Consider the following 13,623-nt stretch of genomic DNA (forward strand, 5'->3'; position numbering starts at 1 on the left):
ACTTTTTTAGTATAAGAGTTAGGATAGCTATAGTCTATAGCCTTGCCTTTTTGATATTTTTTGTACACTAGCTGTTAAGTTTTTTTAGTCTTTTAGAAGTAGACACGTGCATGTAAAGTTTACAACTTCAGCTTATAAATAAACGAGCACTTGCTCAGATGAAGGATAAGCCTTCATGCGTTGAAGCAAAAAACTCTCTCTTGTCTACAACAAATATTTTGCTTATTTATTAAAAAACAGGTATATTTTAATGAAAAAATCTATGGAGGAACAAAACTTAGAATTATCAAATCTACCAGAACAGGTATATTCATTTACAGTTATGAATAGCTAAATTCATAAATTTCTAACAATCATGATATGACAAAATAAGTTTATGTTAGTTACCTTATAGCAGAATTATTCGAAGAATAACATGTTAAGAAGTTTATTAGCAAAGTGGAAATGGAGAAAAATCCCTGAGAACTATGTCATCCTAAAGGTGAAACCAATGAGGCAAGAAGCCATGGTGGGGAGTAGCCAGAGTAGAGACACTCTTTAAGGAAAAAGTATCTGGATTACCATGCTAATAGTGACCAACAAAGATGTTATTTAAGAATAATCTAGTATATAGTAATCTAAAATGACCATATTTTGTTATGTATATGATTGGAAGGATTATTTTGATAATAGCATTTTATGAAAAATGAATAATTATTTATCTGACGAAATGGTAGATAAATTTAAAATACTTATTTTGTATGTTCTTAAGGATATAGAAATAACAGATACAAGAAAAATCACATTAGAAAAAATATTTGGTAAAGATTATATGACTAGAGTAAATTACATACCATACATACTTAACTACTCTTACAAATACTTACGTACACACCAACCATGATAAATTACATATATCTAGAGTTTTGGGAAAAAGATATGAGAAACATACAACTAGTAGAAAAAGAAATAAAAACAAATTTAGATAAATATATGGAAACTAAAGATATAAAATATATAGAATTTCTTAATGAAAATATACAAGAATTATTTAGACTAAATCAAACAACTAGTAAGTATTATGAAAAAATATTTAATCAAGCCTAAATGACAGATGATATTAAAATACTTGTTTTATATATACTTAGAGATATAGAAATTCTAGACATAAAGAAAACAATATGGGAAAAATTACAAGATTATGAAGAGGATTAATTATTAAACAGTATAGAAAACTTACGCATATATTATGAACGTCAATATTATTTAGATTCAGATCGATATTATACAGACTAAAAATTAAAGAAAACCAAGAAGATCTACATAAAAAAATTAATTATAGAAAACAAATTTGAGAAATAATGAAAAATCTAATAGAAAAATTAAAATGGATAGACGAAATCTTAAAAAATTTTAAAAAAAACAAAGATAAAAGTTTAGATAGTTTAAAAAATTAATTGAGAAGAGAACAAGAAAAAATAGTTAGTAGTATTAATAATCTCAAACAAGATATTAAATATAGTACAAATAGAATAGATTATTATACATTTACTTTAGAAGAATAAAATGATAAATTACAAATATCTAAAATATTGGAGACAAGAAAGAAAGAAATAAAATTAATAGAAAACCTTATAAAAACAAATTTAATTGAATATTTTAAAACAAAAGATATAGAATAGTTAGAATATTTTAAAAATAATATAAAAGACTTGCAAAAACTAAGAGAAAAAACTAAAGAATATTATAGCAAAATATTTAATCAATTACCATTTAATTATCCCACAAAATATGAATATCAGTAAAATTGAATATGTTAATAAGATATATGGAAATAAAAGATACAAGAACAAAGAAAAACAGTTAATGAATATTACTACAAAGTATTTAACAATTAAATAAATTAATGGATACATCTTACGATAAGAATAAATCATTAAAAGGAATCGAATAAACTATATTATTTATACCTAGAATATAAAAAATTACATAATACCAACGAGGATCCTAGAACACTAAATAATTTAATTACGATAATATTTAATTTAGAATATGAATTAATAAAATATCTTAAGTTAAGAAGATAAAAATAAAAATTAATCCAATCAATAATATTCACAAAATATATTATATAAAAATAAATACTTACTACTTAATAACTATTTATTATTTAATAAAATTACTACGCCTAAATTCGCACCTCCGGTGGTATCATTGATTGAGGTACGGAAGGTTGCAGAGCCTAAATTCGCACCTCCGGTGGTATCATTGATTGAGGTACGGAAGGTTGCAGAGCCTATGCTTTCGTGCCCGCCAACTTTTCTGCACACAAGTACAGTTGCGATGTTGACAACATTGGTGAGACGAGAGTGAACCTGGTCCCTAGACAGCTTTTTTATCATTAATTTTCCAGTTACAAAGAACTAAGGGGACCAAGTCCCGTTAAGGTTTGTCTATCAGTAGTTTCTCTATTAGAATAATTGTTTTCTAAAATTAACTATATCGCTTATAATATTTTTTATGTAACTTTTGAATGGGTAAATTTTATTTTTAAGAATCAGAACAATAGTCTGTGCTTGAATTTACACCAAAATTAAGTGCTAAAATCGTTTCAGAAGTTGTCTGATCATGCACGAATATTTGTCTTAATTTATATAATTCGATTAAAGTTCTTTATCAAAATAAATGAACAAAAAACTATGTTAAAGTTCTATACTCTTTTCTGGGTGGAGTTAACAAATTTATTATTTATACACAGAAGAAGAATCGAAAAAGAAATGGATGGTTAACAAATCTATTACATCTATTACATATCCGCACCCCCCTACAAATGGTATCAAAGCCCAGTAATTCAAAAAATACGGAAGTGAGATATATGTTAGAATTATTAGAATTTATGTTAGAATTATTAAAATTTACCTATAAATTATTAAATTAATTATGCGAAGACCATTTAAAAATAGGAAAGCTTTTAGAAAAATTAAAGAATCTTTAATTAGTAATTATTCAGAATATATAAGTCTAAATAAAACAAAAGAAAACCCACAAAGATTAGCCTACTTAATTACATTAATATCTAGTATTGAATCAAAATTAATAATCCATTTAAAATCCAGAAGAATGAAACACATACCACCTAATTATGATAAAATTAGATTTAGATATCCGCCAAAATATTATAAATATAATTTAAAATGAATAAAGTACAATAATACAAAGAATTAAAATAAATTATTTCTGAAAAACGTAAAGAATTAAAAATAAAAATAAAAAGACTACATTATAATATATTTGCCGGAGTTAGTAAAAACTCAATAGATACACAAAAAGATCAAATATCAAAATTAGAATCACAAATAGATAGTTTAGAATATATATATCAACATGAACTATTCACAATAAAATGAACAAAGAAGAATTTATAATAGATGAAAAAATATATGAAAACCACCAAGGATCAAAAATAAAAATAGTATTTTCTAATCTAGGAAGAAGATATAAGAAAATAAGTGAACATTTATATCTAATATTAGAAAAAGAAGAATTAAAATTAGAAGATAAATTGACAACAATGGTAAGAATAGAAAAAGAAAATGAAGAGATAGATAGGAAAAAGGAAATAGAAAAAATAAAACAACAAACTACGGAAGAAATACGAAAAATAGAAGAAACTAAAAATAGTAAGATTGCTGAATTAGAAAAAGAACTACAAATGTTAAAAGAACTATATGAACAAAGACAAAAAGAAAAAGAAGAGAAAGATAGAGAACAAAAATTACTGAACGAGATAAATCAATTCAAGGAAAAATTAGAAATAAAAAACAAAGAATTAGAAATAAATAATATAGATGTTGAAGAGACAGAGACAGATAATTATGATTCCGAAGATAGCGAAACATATACAGAAATATTAACAAATACAAAAAATTTAGAAATCAATGAAAAACAAAAAGAAATTAATGAGGAAAACTTAGAAAGTACCTACACAGAAATAAATACTCTTGATAAAAAAGAAGATGAAAATATAATACCTAAAACAACAGAAATAAGAAAACCCATGTATTATAAGAATAAATTTAAAAAATATAATGAATATGATAAATGGATACCAAAACAAATAATTAATAAAAATTATAACTTTTTAGACCTAGATTGTGTAATAGATACAGAAAAAACAATACAATTATGGATAAGATATATGACAAAACAATTATTAGATAATAATATAAATATAACAGATGCACCAGAATATATAGAAAGAACACTAATAAGATCAGTAAAACTATGGTTTTCAAATTTAACTGAAAATAGCAAAAAAGTATTAAGAACTAATAAACCTATAGAAGGAACATCATCAACAACAACTAAACTAACCCCTATAGAATTATTAAAAAAATATGAAACAGCTATAAAAGATGAATTTGGTAGTACGACAACAATAGAAGAAGAACAAGATGAAGAAAAAGATACAAATAGAAATTTAATGTTAAAATTAGCAATATGTAATATGTGTTATATAGATGAATATACTTGCGCATTTAAAGAATATTATTACAAAGGAGCATATAGTATAGAAGAAAGTAAAGAAATAAGAAAATTATATTTTAATAAATTACCCGAGCCATTTAGTTCAAAAATAATAAAAAGTTGGGAAGAAGCAAAAATAGTAGATACGTTAGGAGCAAGAATAAAATTTTTTACAACAATGGTATAGAAACTTATGTGAAAAATATAGAGAAGAATTAAAAATGGAAAAAACATTAATAAGAAATTTAGCATGTTGCAAAAATAAAATAGCACCCCAATTTGGATGTGAAGAAAGATACTATAAGAAAAGAAAAAGACATAAGAAATATAAGAAATATAAAAAATCAAAATATAAATATAAGAAACTAAGAAAAAGATATTATGTAAAAAATTATAAATATAAAAGACCATATAGAAAGAAGAAATCTATAAAAGAATGTACTTGTTATAATTGTGGAAAGTTAGGACATTTAGCTAGAGATTGTAAATTACCTAAAAATCCAAAAAATAAACAAATATCAGAAATAAAAATAGATAATACAGAATATATGCAGATAGATTATATAGATTATGAATTAGAAAGTGAGGATAGTATATATGAAATTTCAGAAAACGAAACAGATAATGAAATAGATAGTGAAATAGATGAATCAAATGACTGAAGAAGATATAAAAATAATAACAAAGGAAGAATATTTAAATGATAAAGGAACGGAACAAAAAATAATATTTGACAGTAATATATTTGATGAAATAAAAGGAAAAGAATTAGATTTAAGTGTAAAGAAAATATTTAAAATACCAATAATAAAAAATATTTTTACTAGGAAAAAGGACAAATATTATGTAGTATGCCAAAAAGAACATGTAATAGATTGCAGATATGCAAAAGGCAAAGCTAGTATACCACTAGTAACAAAAAAAAATAATTAATAAAGAGATAAATGATATAAAAAGTAAAGGAGATCCAATAAAATATGTATACCTTGGAGGTACAGAGATATTAATAAAAGCATGTTTTAGAGAAGGAATAGATACACCAATAGAATTATATTTAACAGACGATAGAATTATAAAACCTATAGAAAAAAGCATAATAACTGCCGTAAAAGGAAATCTAATATACCAAAAATTTAAATTTATATTAAGTGCAAATTATTCAGTAGCAGTAACAGATAGAAATATAGATAAATCATTAGTATTATATTGGAAAATATCAGGAATAGAATTAACCCTAGGAAGTAAAATATTTACAGCAAGATGCAAAAATCTATATGTATTAACAACAAAACATAAAATAACAGGAAAAAATAAGGTTAACAAAATACAAATAGAAAGCCCATTCGAACAAATTGTAAAAACAATAGATTATAATGATTATAGCTATAGAGACATAGATACAGAAGAAAATTTAGAAATAGTAAATGATAGAATAAGTACAACGAAAAGAATAGCCAATGAAAAACCAGAATCATCAAGCTCATCAAAAAGAACAAGTTATGAAACGAATTCAATAAGTAATTTAAATCAATATTACATAACAGGAAAAATAAATGAAAAAGAATATCTAATACTTTTGAATACAGGACAAGAAGAAAATTATATAGCAAAATACCTAGTAAAAAATGAAGAAATAAAGACTGATAATGATATGTGCCCAGATCTACCAAGAAGTTTAATAAATAATAAAAATATAGCAGAAAAAGAAATAATAATAGGAGTTAGAAAAATAAAAATAGAATTCGAAGTAAAGGAAGAAATGCAAAAAACAGATATAATATTAGGAATAAAATGGTTAGAACAAGTAAAACCATATAATATAGAACATACACAATTAACCTTAACATATAACAAAGAAAAGCTATTCTTAAAAAGAGCCTTAACATGAAATGAAGATATATGTATTAATGAAGATAGTAGTAGAAGGATATTACAGTAGATATTATACGCCTATGATAGATACAGGAGCAGAAGCTAATTTATGTAGATATAATTGCTTACCAGAAAGTAAATGGGATAAATTAAATACACCAATAATAGTTAAAGGATTTAATAATGAAGGAAGCTTAATTACTTATAAAGCTAGGAATATGAAAATACAAGTATGAGATAAGATATTAACAATAGAAGAAGTTTATAATTATGAACTAACATAATGTCATTCTTAGATAAATTATACCCACATATAATAACCAAAACAGACTGGTGGTTTACAACACCATGTAAGCAGAAAGTAAGAGCAAAAAGAGTTAATAATAAAATAAGAAAGAAAACTGATTGGATAAAAGGAAGTGAAAAAATTACACAAAAGTTAGAAAATATAAAAAATACTGAAGATACAATAGAACTAGTAGTATTTTCGATAAATAAAACAGAAATAACTATATTTTCAATAAATAAAATAGAAATAATTCAGAAAAAATTAGAACAATTATATAGTGAAGATTCATTAAAAGGATGGGAAAAACATAAAACTACTATAACAATTGAATTAATAGATAAAAATAGCATAATAACCCAAAAACCATTAACATATAATTTTGACGATTTAAAAGAATTTAAAATGCATATAGATGAATTATTAGAAAAACAATATATACAAAAAAGTAATAGTAAACATAATAGTCCAGCATTTATAGTAAATAAACATAGTGAACAAAAAGAGGAAAAAGTAGGATGGTAATTAATTATAGAAATTTAAATGCAAAAACTATAACATATAATTATCCAATACCAAATAAGATATTAAAAATAAGACAAATACAAGGATATAATTATTTTAGCAAATTCGATTGTAAATCAGGATTTTAACACCTAAAGCTAGAAGAAGAATCTAAAGAATTAACCGCATTTACGGTACCACAAGGATTTTATGAATGGAACGTATTACCATTTGGATATAAAAATGCACCAGGTAGATATCAACATTTTATGGATAATTATTTTAAACAATTATCTAATTGCATAGTATACATAGATGATATATTATTATATACAAAAACCAAAGAAGAACATTTAAAATTATTAAAATAATTTACAGATATAATAGAAAAATCGGGAATAAGTTTAAGTAAAAAAAAGTGGAAATAATGAAAAATCAGATAGAATTTTTAGGAATACAAATAGATAAAAGTGGAGTAAAAATGCAACAACATATAGTCCAAAAAATAATTCATAAGAAGAATTAGATACAAAAAAGAAATTACAATCATTTTTAGGACTAGTAAACCAAGTAAGAGAATATATTCCAAAATTAGCAGAAACTTTAAAACCACTACAGAAAAAATTAAAAAAGGATGTAGAATATAACTATAATGAAGAAGATAAAAAACAAGTTCAAAAAATAAAATTACTTTATAAAGAATTACCAAAGTTACAATTTCCAGATGAAAATAGAAAATTTATATATATAGTAGAAGCAGATGCTAGTGAATATAGTTACGGAGGAATACTTAAATATTGATATGAAGCAGAAAAAATAGAACACCATTGTAGATACTACTCAGGTACGTTCAATGAGACAGAAATAAAACGGGAAATAAATAGGAAAGAATTATGTTCATTATATAAATGTTTATTAGCATTTGAGCCATATATTGTATATAACAAATTTATTGTACGAACAGATAATACACAGGTACGCTGGTGGTTAACAAAGAAAATACAAAATTCAGTTACAACAAAAGAGATTCGGAGACTAGTTTTGAATATATTAAATTTCACATTTACAATTGAAGTGATCAGTACTAACAAAAATGTTATTGCAGATTACATATCAAGACAAAACTACACAGACTGAAATAATAGAAGAAGATACTCTAGAAAAAATACTTAACACCCTAACTACGCTTTCAATGAAAGTGGACAGTATGGGTAATGAGATAGAAAAGCTAAAGACTAATGAAGATAAACTGAAGTCTATAGCTACAAATCAGCTAACTCAGCAGTGTGCAGAGCTATGTCGATCGGAAGACATTAAAGTTCCGGAGCTAGAAGGAGACGTTGGGACACTCCATAAAACCCATAACATTTATCAATCTACTTCTGCAGGTACAAGCAAAGGAGTTAATCGATCAAGATACCAGAATATAAATATGAATAAAATATTTGAGAAACCATTTACACCAAAAACACAAAAAAACCACTTATTCATACCTCCACAAGTTAGCACATATCGAGATAGCCTAAACCAAGATAAAAAAGTTTACAACTACACCGCCCAGAAATACATAAAAAATATATACAGAGTATAAACTTTTCTAAACCATAACCCCAGAGCTACAAACATCAAAGAACCAAACACCAACTATATAACCCAAAAATTACAAGGATATAACAAACTAATTGCACTACCCAAAACTAACCCAAGCCTAGTAAAAACCTGTTTTGACTATGGACTATTAAACACCATATATACCCAAGACGGAGAAGAATTAACAGCTATGAAAGAATTATACAAGATATTCACCACCTACAAAAGGATAACAAAAGGAAATTTATTTTATATAAAATGTTATACTGCACCGGCAGAGATACTATATGATGAAATAAAACCAGTTATACAAGTTGTAAGGATAGGACTAACTAGAGATATGATCATACCGGAAGATATTACACAACAACCGGAGATACCCAGAATTGAGATACCTGATTTCTATGCAAATAAACGACTTATTGGACTAGCTACAATTATCCAAGAACTAGCAAATAATTATACTAATGGAAACCCAATATGGAGCTATTATTCGAGAGATCATCAAATGATTTACTCTAATTCAAAAGAGCTACGACAAACAGATATGGAAGATGTCAGACAATGGATAATGACACTACTCAATCCAGAAAAACAATCTACCACAAGAGCAATTAAAAAAGGATTTATTTCAGACGGACTACTGACAAGATATTGTAAAATAATTGGACACAAATATCCAGATCACCAATGTTCAAGGTGTAATGGAGAAGATAATATTATTCCAAAAGTACATCTAGAATAAAAGAAGACAAAATGCCAACTGAAAAGATAAGATAAGAAGCAATAATAGAGATATAGCAGATACAACAAAATCAACGGAGACAAGATATTGTTGAATTATTGTACAAAGTCTTGAATTATTGTTTAGACTTTACGTAAGATGTAATAATTAGATTTGTAGATTTGCAAGAAAAGGCTAGTAGGCTAGTTAATAGCCTAGTCCCTTTTTTTTGACTTTTTAGCTTTTGTTTTACATTTTAAAAACGTGTAAAGATTTGTAGAAATTTGGTTCAGATTTTGTTCTATAAATAAAGAAAGCAGAAGGCATTGCAAAGGCAAGCCTTCATGCGTTGAAGCAAACATTCTCTCCATTCCATAACAAATATTTTACTCAGTTAATTAAATAGACATATTTCAATGGAAAAAGCTATGGAGGAACAAACTTCAGAAATATCAAAACTACCCGAACAGGTATATTTATTTATGATTATGAATAGCTAAATTCATAATTCCCAACAATCATAATATGATAAAATAAATTCATATTAGTTACTTTATAGTAGAATTATTCGAAAAATAATATGTTAAGAAGTTTATTAACAAAGAGGAAACGGAGAAAGATCCCTAAGGACTATGTCATCCTAAAGGTGAAACCAATGAGGCAAGAAGCCGTGGCGGAGAGTAACCAGAGTAGAGGCGCTGTTTAAGGGAAAAAGTATCCGAATTACCATGTTAATAGTGACGGAAGAACATATTATTTAAGAATAATCTAGTATATAGTAAGCTAAGATGACCATATTTTGTCATTACATGGTTGAAGGGAATATTTTGAAAAAAGCAATTTTATGAAAATGAATGATTATTTATCTGATGTGATGGTAGATAAATTTAAAATACTTATTTTGTATGCACTTAGAGATATAAAAGTAGTAGATATAAGAAAAATCATATTAGAAAAAGCCTTTGGTAAATATTACATGACTAGAGTAAATTATATATCATACCTACCTAATTACTCTTACAAATACTTACCATGACAAATTACATAGAAAATTTAGAAAAGGATATAAAAAACATACAATTACTAGAAAAACAGATAAAAATAAATATAGACAAATACATGGAAAATAAAGATATAAAATACATAGAATTTCTTAATAAAAATATGCAAGAACTACTAATATAAAACAAATAACTACAAAATATTATAATAAAACCAATTTTAAAAAATAGATCACCTAGATTATCTTAAAGTTTTAATCTTATATATACTTAAAAATATAGAAATAATAGATATTAAGAAAATAATATTAGAAAAAGTAATAGACTACGAAATTGAAACTATAAATTGGCTAGAACAATTATACGAAGAAATTTACCCAGAAGGATATTATACAGATTAAGAGATGTTAGAATATATTAGAAAAACTAGAGGAAATCAAGAAAATCTAAATAATGAAATTAATTATAGAAACCGAATTAGAAAAATAATGGAAAACCTAAAAGAAAAATTAATATGGATAGAAAAAACCTTAGAAAATTTAGAAAAAAGTACATGTGATAGTTTATATAATTTAAAAAACTTACTACGAGAAGAACAACACAAGATGATAAATAACATTGAAAATCTAGAATTAGATATACACTACAGTACGGATAGGATAAATTATTATACAGAAATTTGTAACTCCGTAATTACTACAGGATAAAATAATAAACCAAATAAATTAATGAATATATCTTACAAAAAAAGTAAATCATTAAAAGATATTAAAACAAAATTTAAAAAATGTCCACGCATAAATAAAAATAGATTCACTATATACCTAATAAATCTATTAGATCTATTACATATCCGCATCCCCTAAAGCTGTTGAAAGAAGAATGTGGGTACGATGAAGCTTTTAATTACCGTATAGAGACAGATTATGATCCCGCATTAACCAAGTAAATTGTACTAGTATTGTTTTGTTTCTTTCGTTTTTCCCTTACAGCTTCGTGGTTATTTACTCAAATTAATAGTATTTCTACAGACATTTTCCGGATGGAATTGATGTGTATTTTGACAACGTTGGTGGTAAAATGCTTGAGGCCGTTCTTAATAATTATGCCAACTACGGAGCTCGTATTGCGCTTTGTGGGATGATATCCGAGTACAACAAGGTATTTTTGTTTTATAATTATCTAGTATTCGAAACTTACAACATTTTTTTCCTTTCTTTAATTGTTTCAAATTTACTAAAACGAACTATACTGATAAAAATAAATATAAATAAATAATGGAAAATGTAGGTTTGGACAGAAAGGGGAGGAGTTAGAAATTTATTGAACATGGTGGGTAAAGAAATAATGATGAAAGGGTTTATGGTAGGTTCCTATTATAATCACTTTGAGGAATTCATAAAGGAGATGGAAGTTCACTTGAGAGAGGGCAAAATAAAGTCCAAGCACAAAATCTACAATAGTGTTGATAGCTTCTTGGAGAGTTTAGCATCTTTATTTTCTAGCTCCAATGTTGGAAAAGTAATTCTTCAAGTTACTCCTTAAAGTAATTGTCTCTATTATCCTCAGAATAATTAAACGAAAAAATATATATAATAAATGTATCTATTTATGCTTTTAATAATTGTGATATAATTTTTAACTTTTTTAAAATGAAAATGTTACATTACTTTACTTTACTACTAATAATAAGAGGGAATAAGCAGGAAGCTGATCGAGGCACCTGCTTGTGTTGTCTGCTTTAATCGTGATTTTACTATATCATCTCTAATTAATTATTATAAGTCATCTAAGTATTAAAAATTATTATAAAGTCATTTAAGTATTAAAAATTAATAATATTTAATATTAAATTAACTTGACATCTTATATGTGATTTACTTAATTTTTTTCCACGAGTATTTATTTTTCTATATCACTTTTAATTAGTTATTATAAGTCATTTAAGACATGTCTAATTTGCTGCTTCAATCATGATTTTACCATATCACCCCTTAATTAATTATTACGGTCATCTAAACATTGTGTCATTTAAATTAGTAGTAAAAATAGAAGAAAAAGTATTATAAATCACAATAATTAAAAATTTAAATTATTTTTAAAATATAATTGACTATCAATGACGCAAAATTTTTGAACAAGGAGATTAATATATATTATTTGAAAATTAGATAAAAATATCATAAATTACAATAGTTAATAGTTTAAAATATATATAAAAAAATTTGCTCTGTTATATATGTCAAAAAATTACTGTAAATCACAATAATTAACAACTTTAAAAATTTAAAGGTCAACCTGTCTGCTTTGGCACAACTTCATTGGTCCTTTCCCTTGCTTTCATTTTTTTCATCAATTTAAATTTGTTTGTCTTATTTTATTTATTTGGTATATATTCCAAAAATAACTTAAAATTTTAAAATATATAAATATTTGACTGACTCTCAAAATTATATTGGTATCATTTAAATTGAAATATAAGAAAGAGTATTATAAATCATAGTAATTAAAAACTTAAATTATTTTTAAAATATAATTGACTATCAGTGCCATAAATGTTTGGACAAGGAGAGTAAAATATATCATTTGAAAAGTACATAAAAAATATTATAAATTACAATATTTAACAACTTAAACTATCTAAAAAAATAATCTGTTATAGATCAAAAAAATATTATAGATCATTATAATTAACAACTTAAAAAAATTAAAAGATCTAAAATGTTTGATTGACTCTCGAAATTATATCAGTGTCACTTAAATTGAATAACTAAAAGTATAATTGGCTGTCAATGTCATAAAAGCTTGGACAACGAGAGTAACATGTATTATTTAAAAATTACATAAAGAGTACTATAATTACAGTAGTTAATAGCTTAAAATATCTTTACAAAAAATTAATTAGTTATATATTTCAAAAAAAAAAGTATTCTAAATCACAATAATTAACAACTTAAAATTTTTTAAATATATAAAATATTTGGTTGACTCTCAAAATTATATCAGTGTCACTTAAATAGAAAAAGAGAAGATATATTATAAATCTCAATAATAAAAAATTTAAATTAGTTTTAAAATATAATTGACTATCAATGTCACAAAAGTTTGAATAAGGAGAGTAACGTGTATTATTTGAAAAT

At 24.8% G+C, this 13,623-nt stretch overlaps 1 protein-coding gene across 1 annotated transcript; it reads left to right on the top strand.

The window, feature by feature from the left end:
• Window positions 1-2,322: 2,322 nt before the first annotated feature.
• LOC107852679 ((+)-pulegone reductase-like) lies at window positions 2,323-12,028 on the top strand. Its single transcript, XM_016697716.2, has 4 exons — window positions 2,323-2,337; window positions 11,352-11,428; window positions 11,515-11,644; window positions 11,774-12,028. The coding sequence occupies exons 1-4, from the start codon at window positions 2,323-2,325 to the stop codon at window positions 12,026-12,028; spliced, it is 477 nt and encodes a 158-aa protein (XP_016553202.2).
• The last annotated feature ends 1,595 nt before the right edge of the window (window positions 12,029-13,623 follow it).

This window comes from Capsicum annuum, chromosome 7, assembly GCF_002878395.1.
Source record: "Capsicum annuum cultivar UCD-10X-F1 chromosome 7, UCD10Xv1.1, whole genome shotgun sequence".
Taxonomy (NCBI): domain Eukaryota; kingdom Viridiplantae; phylum Streptophyta; class Magnoliopsida; order Solanales; family Solanaceae; genus Capsicum; species Capsicum annuum.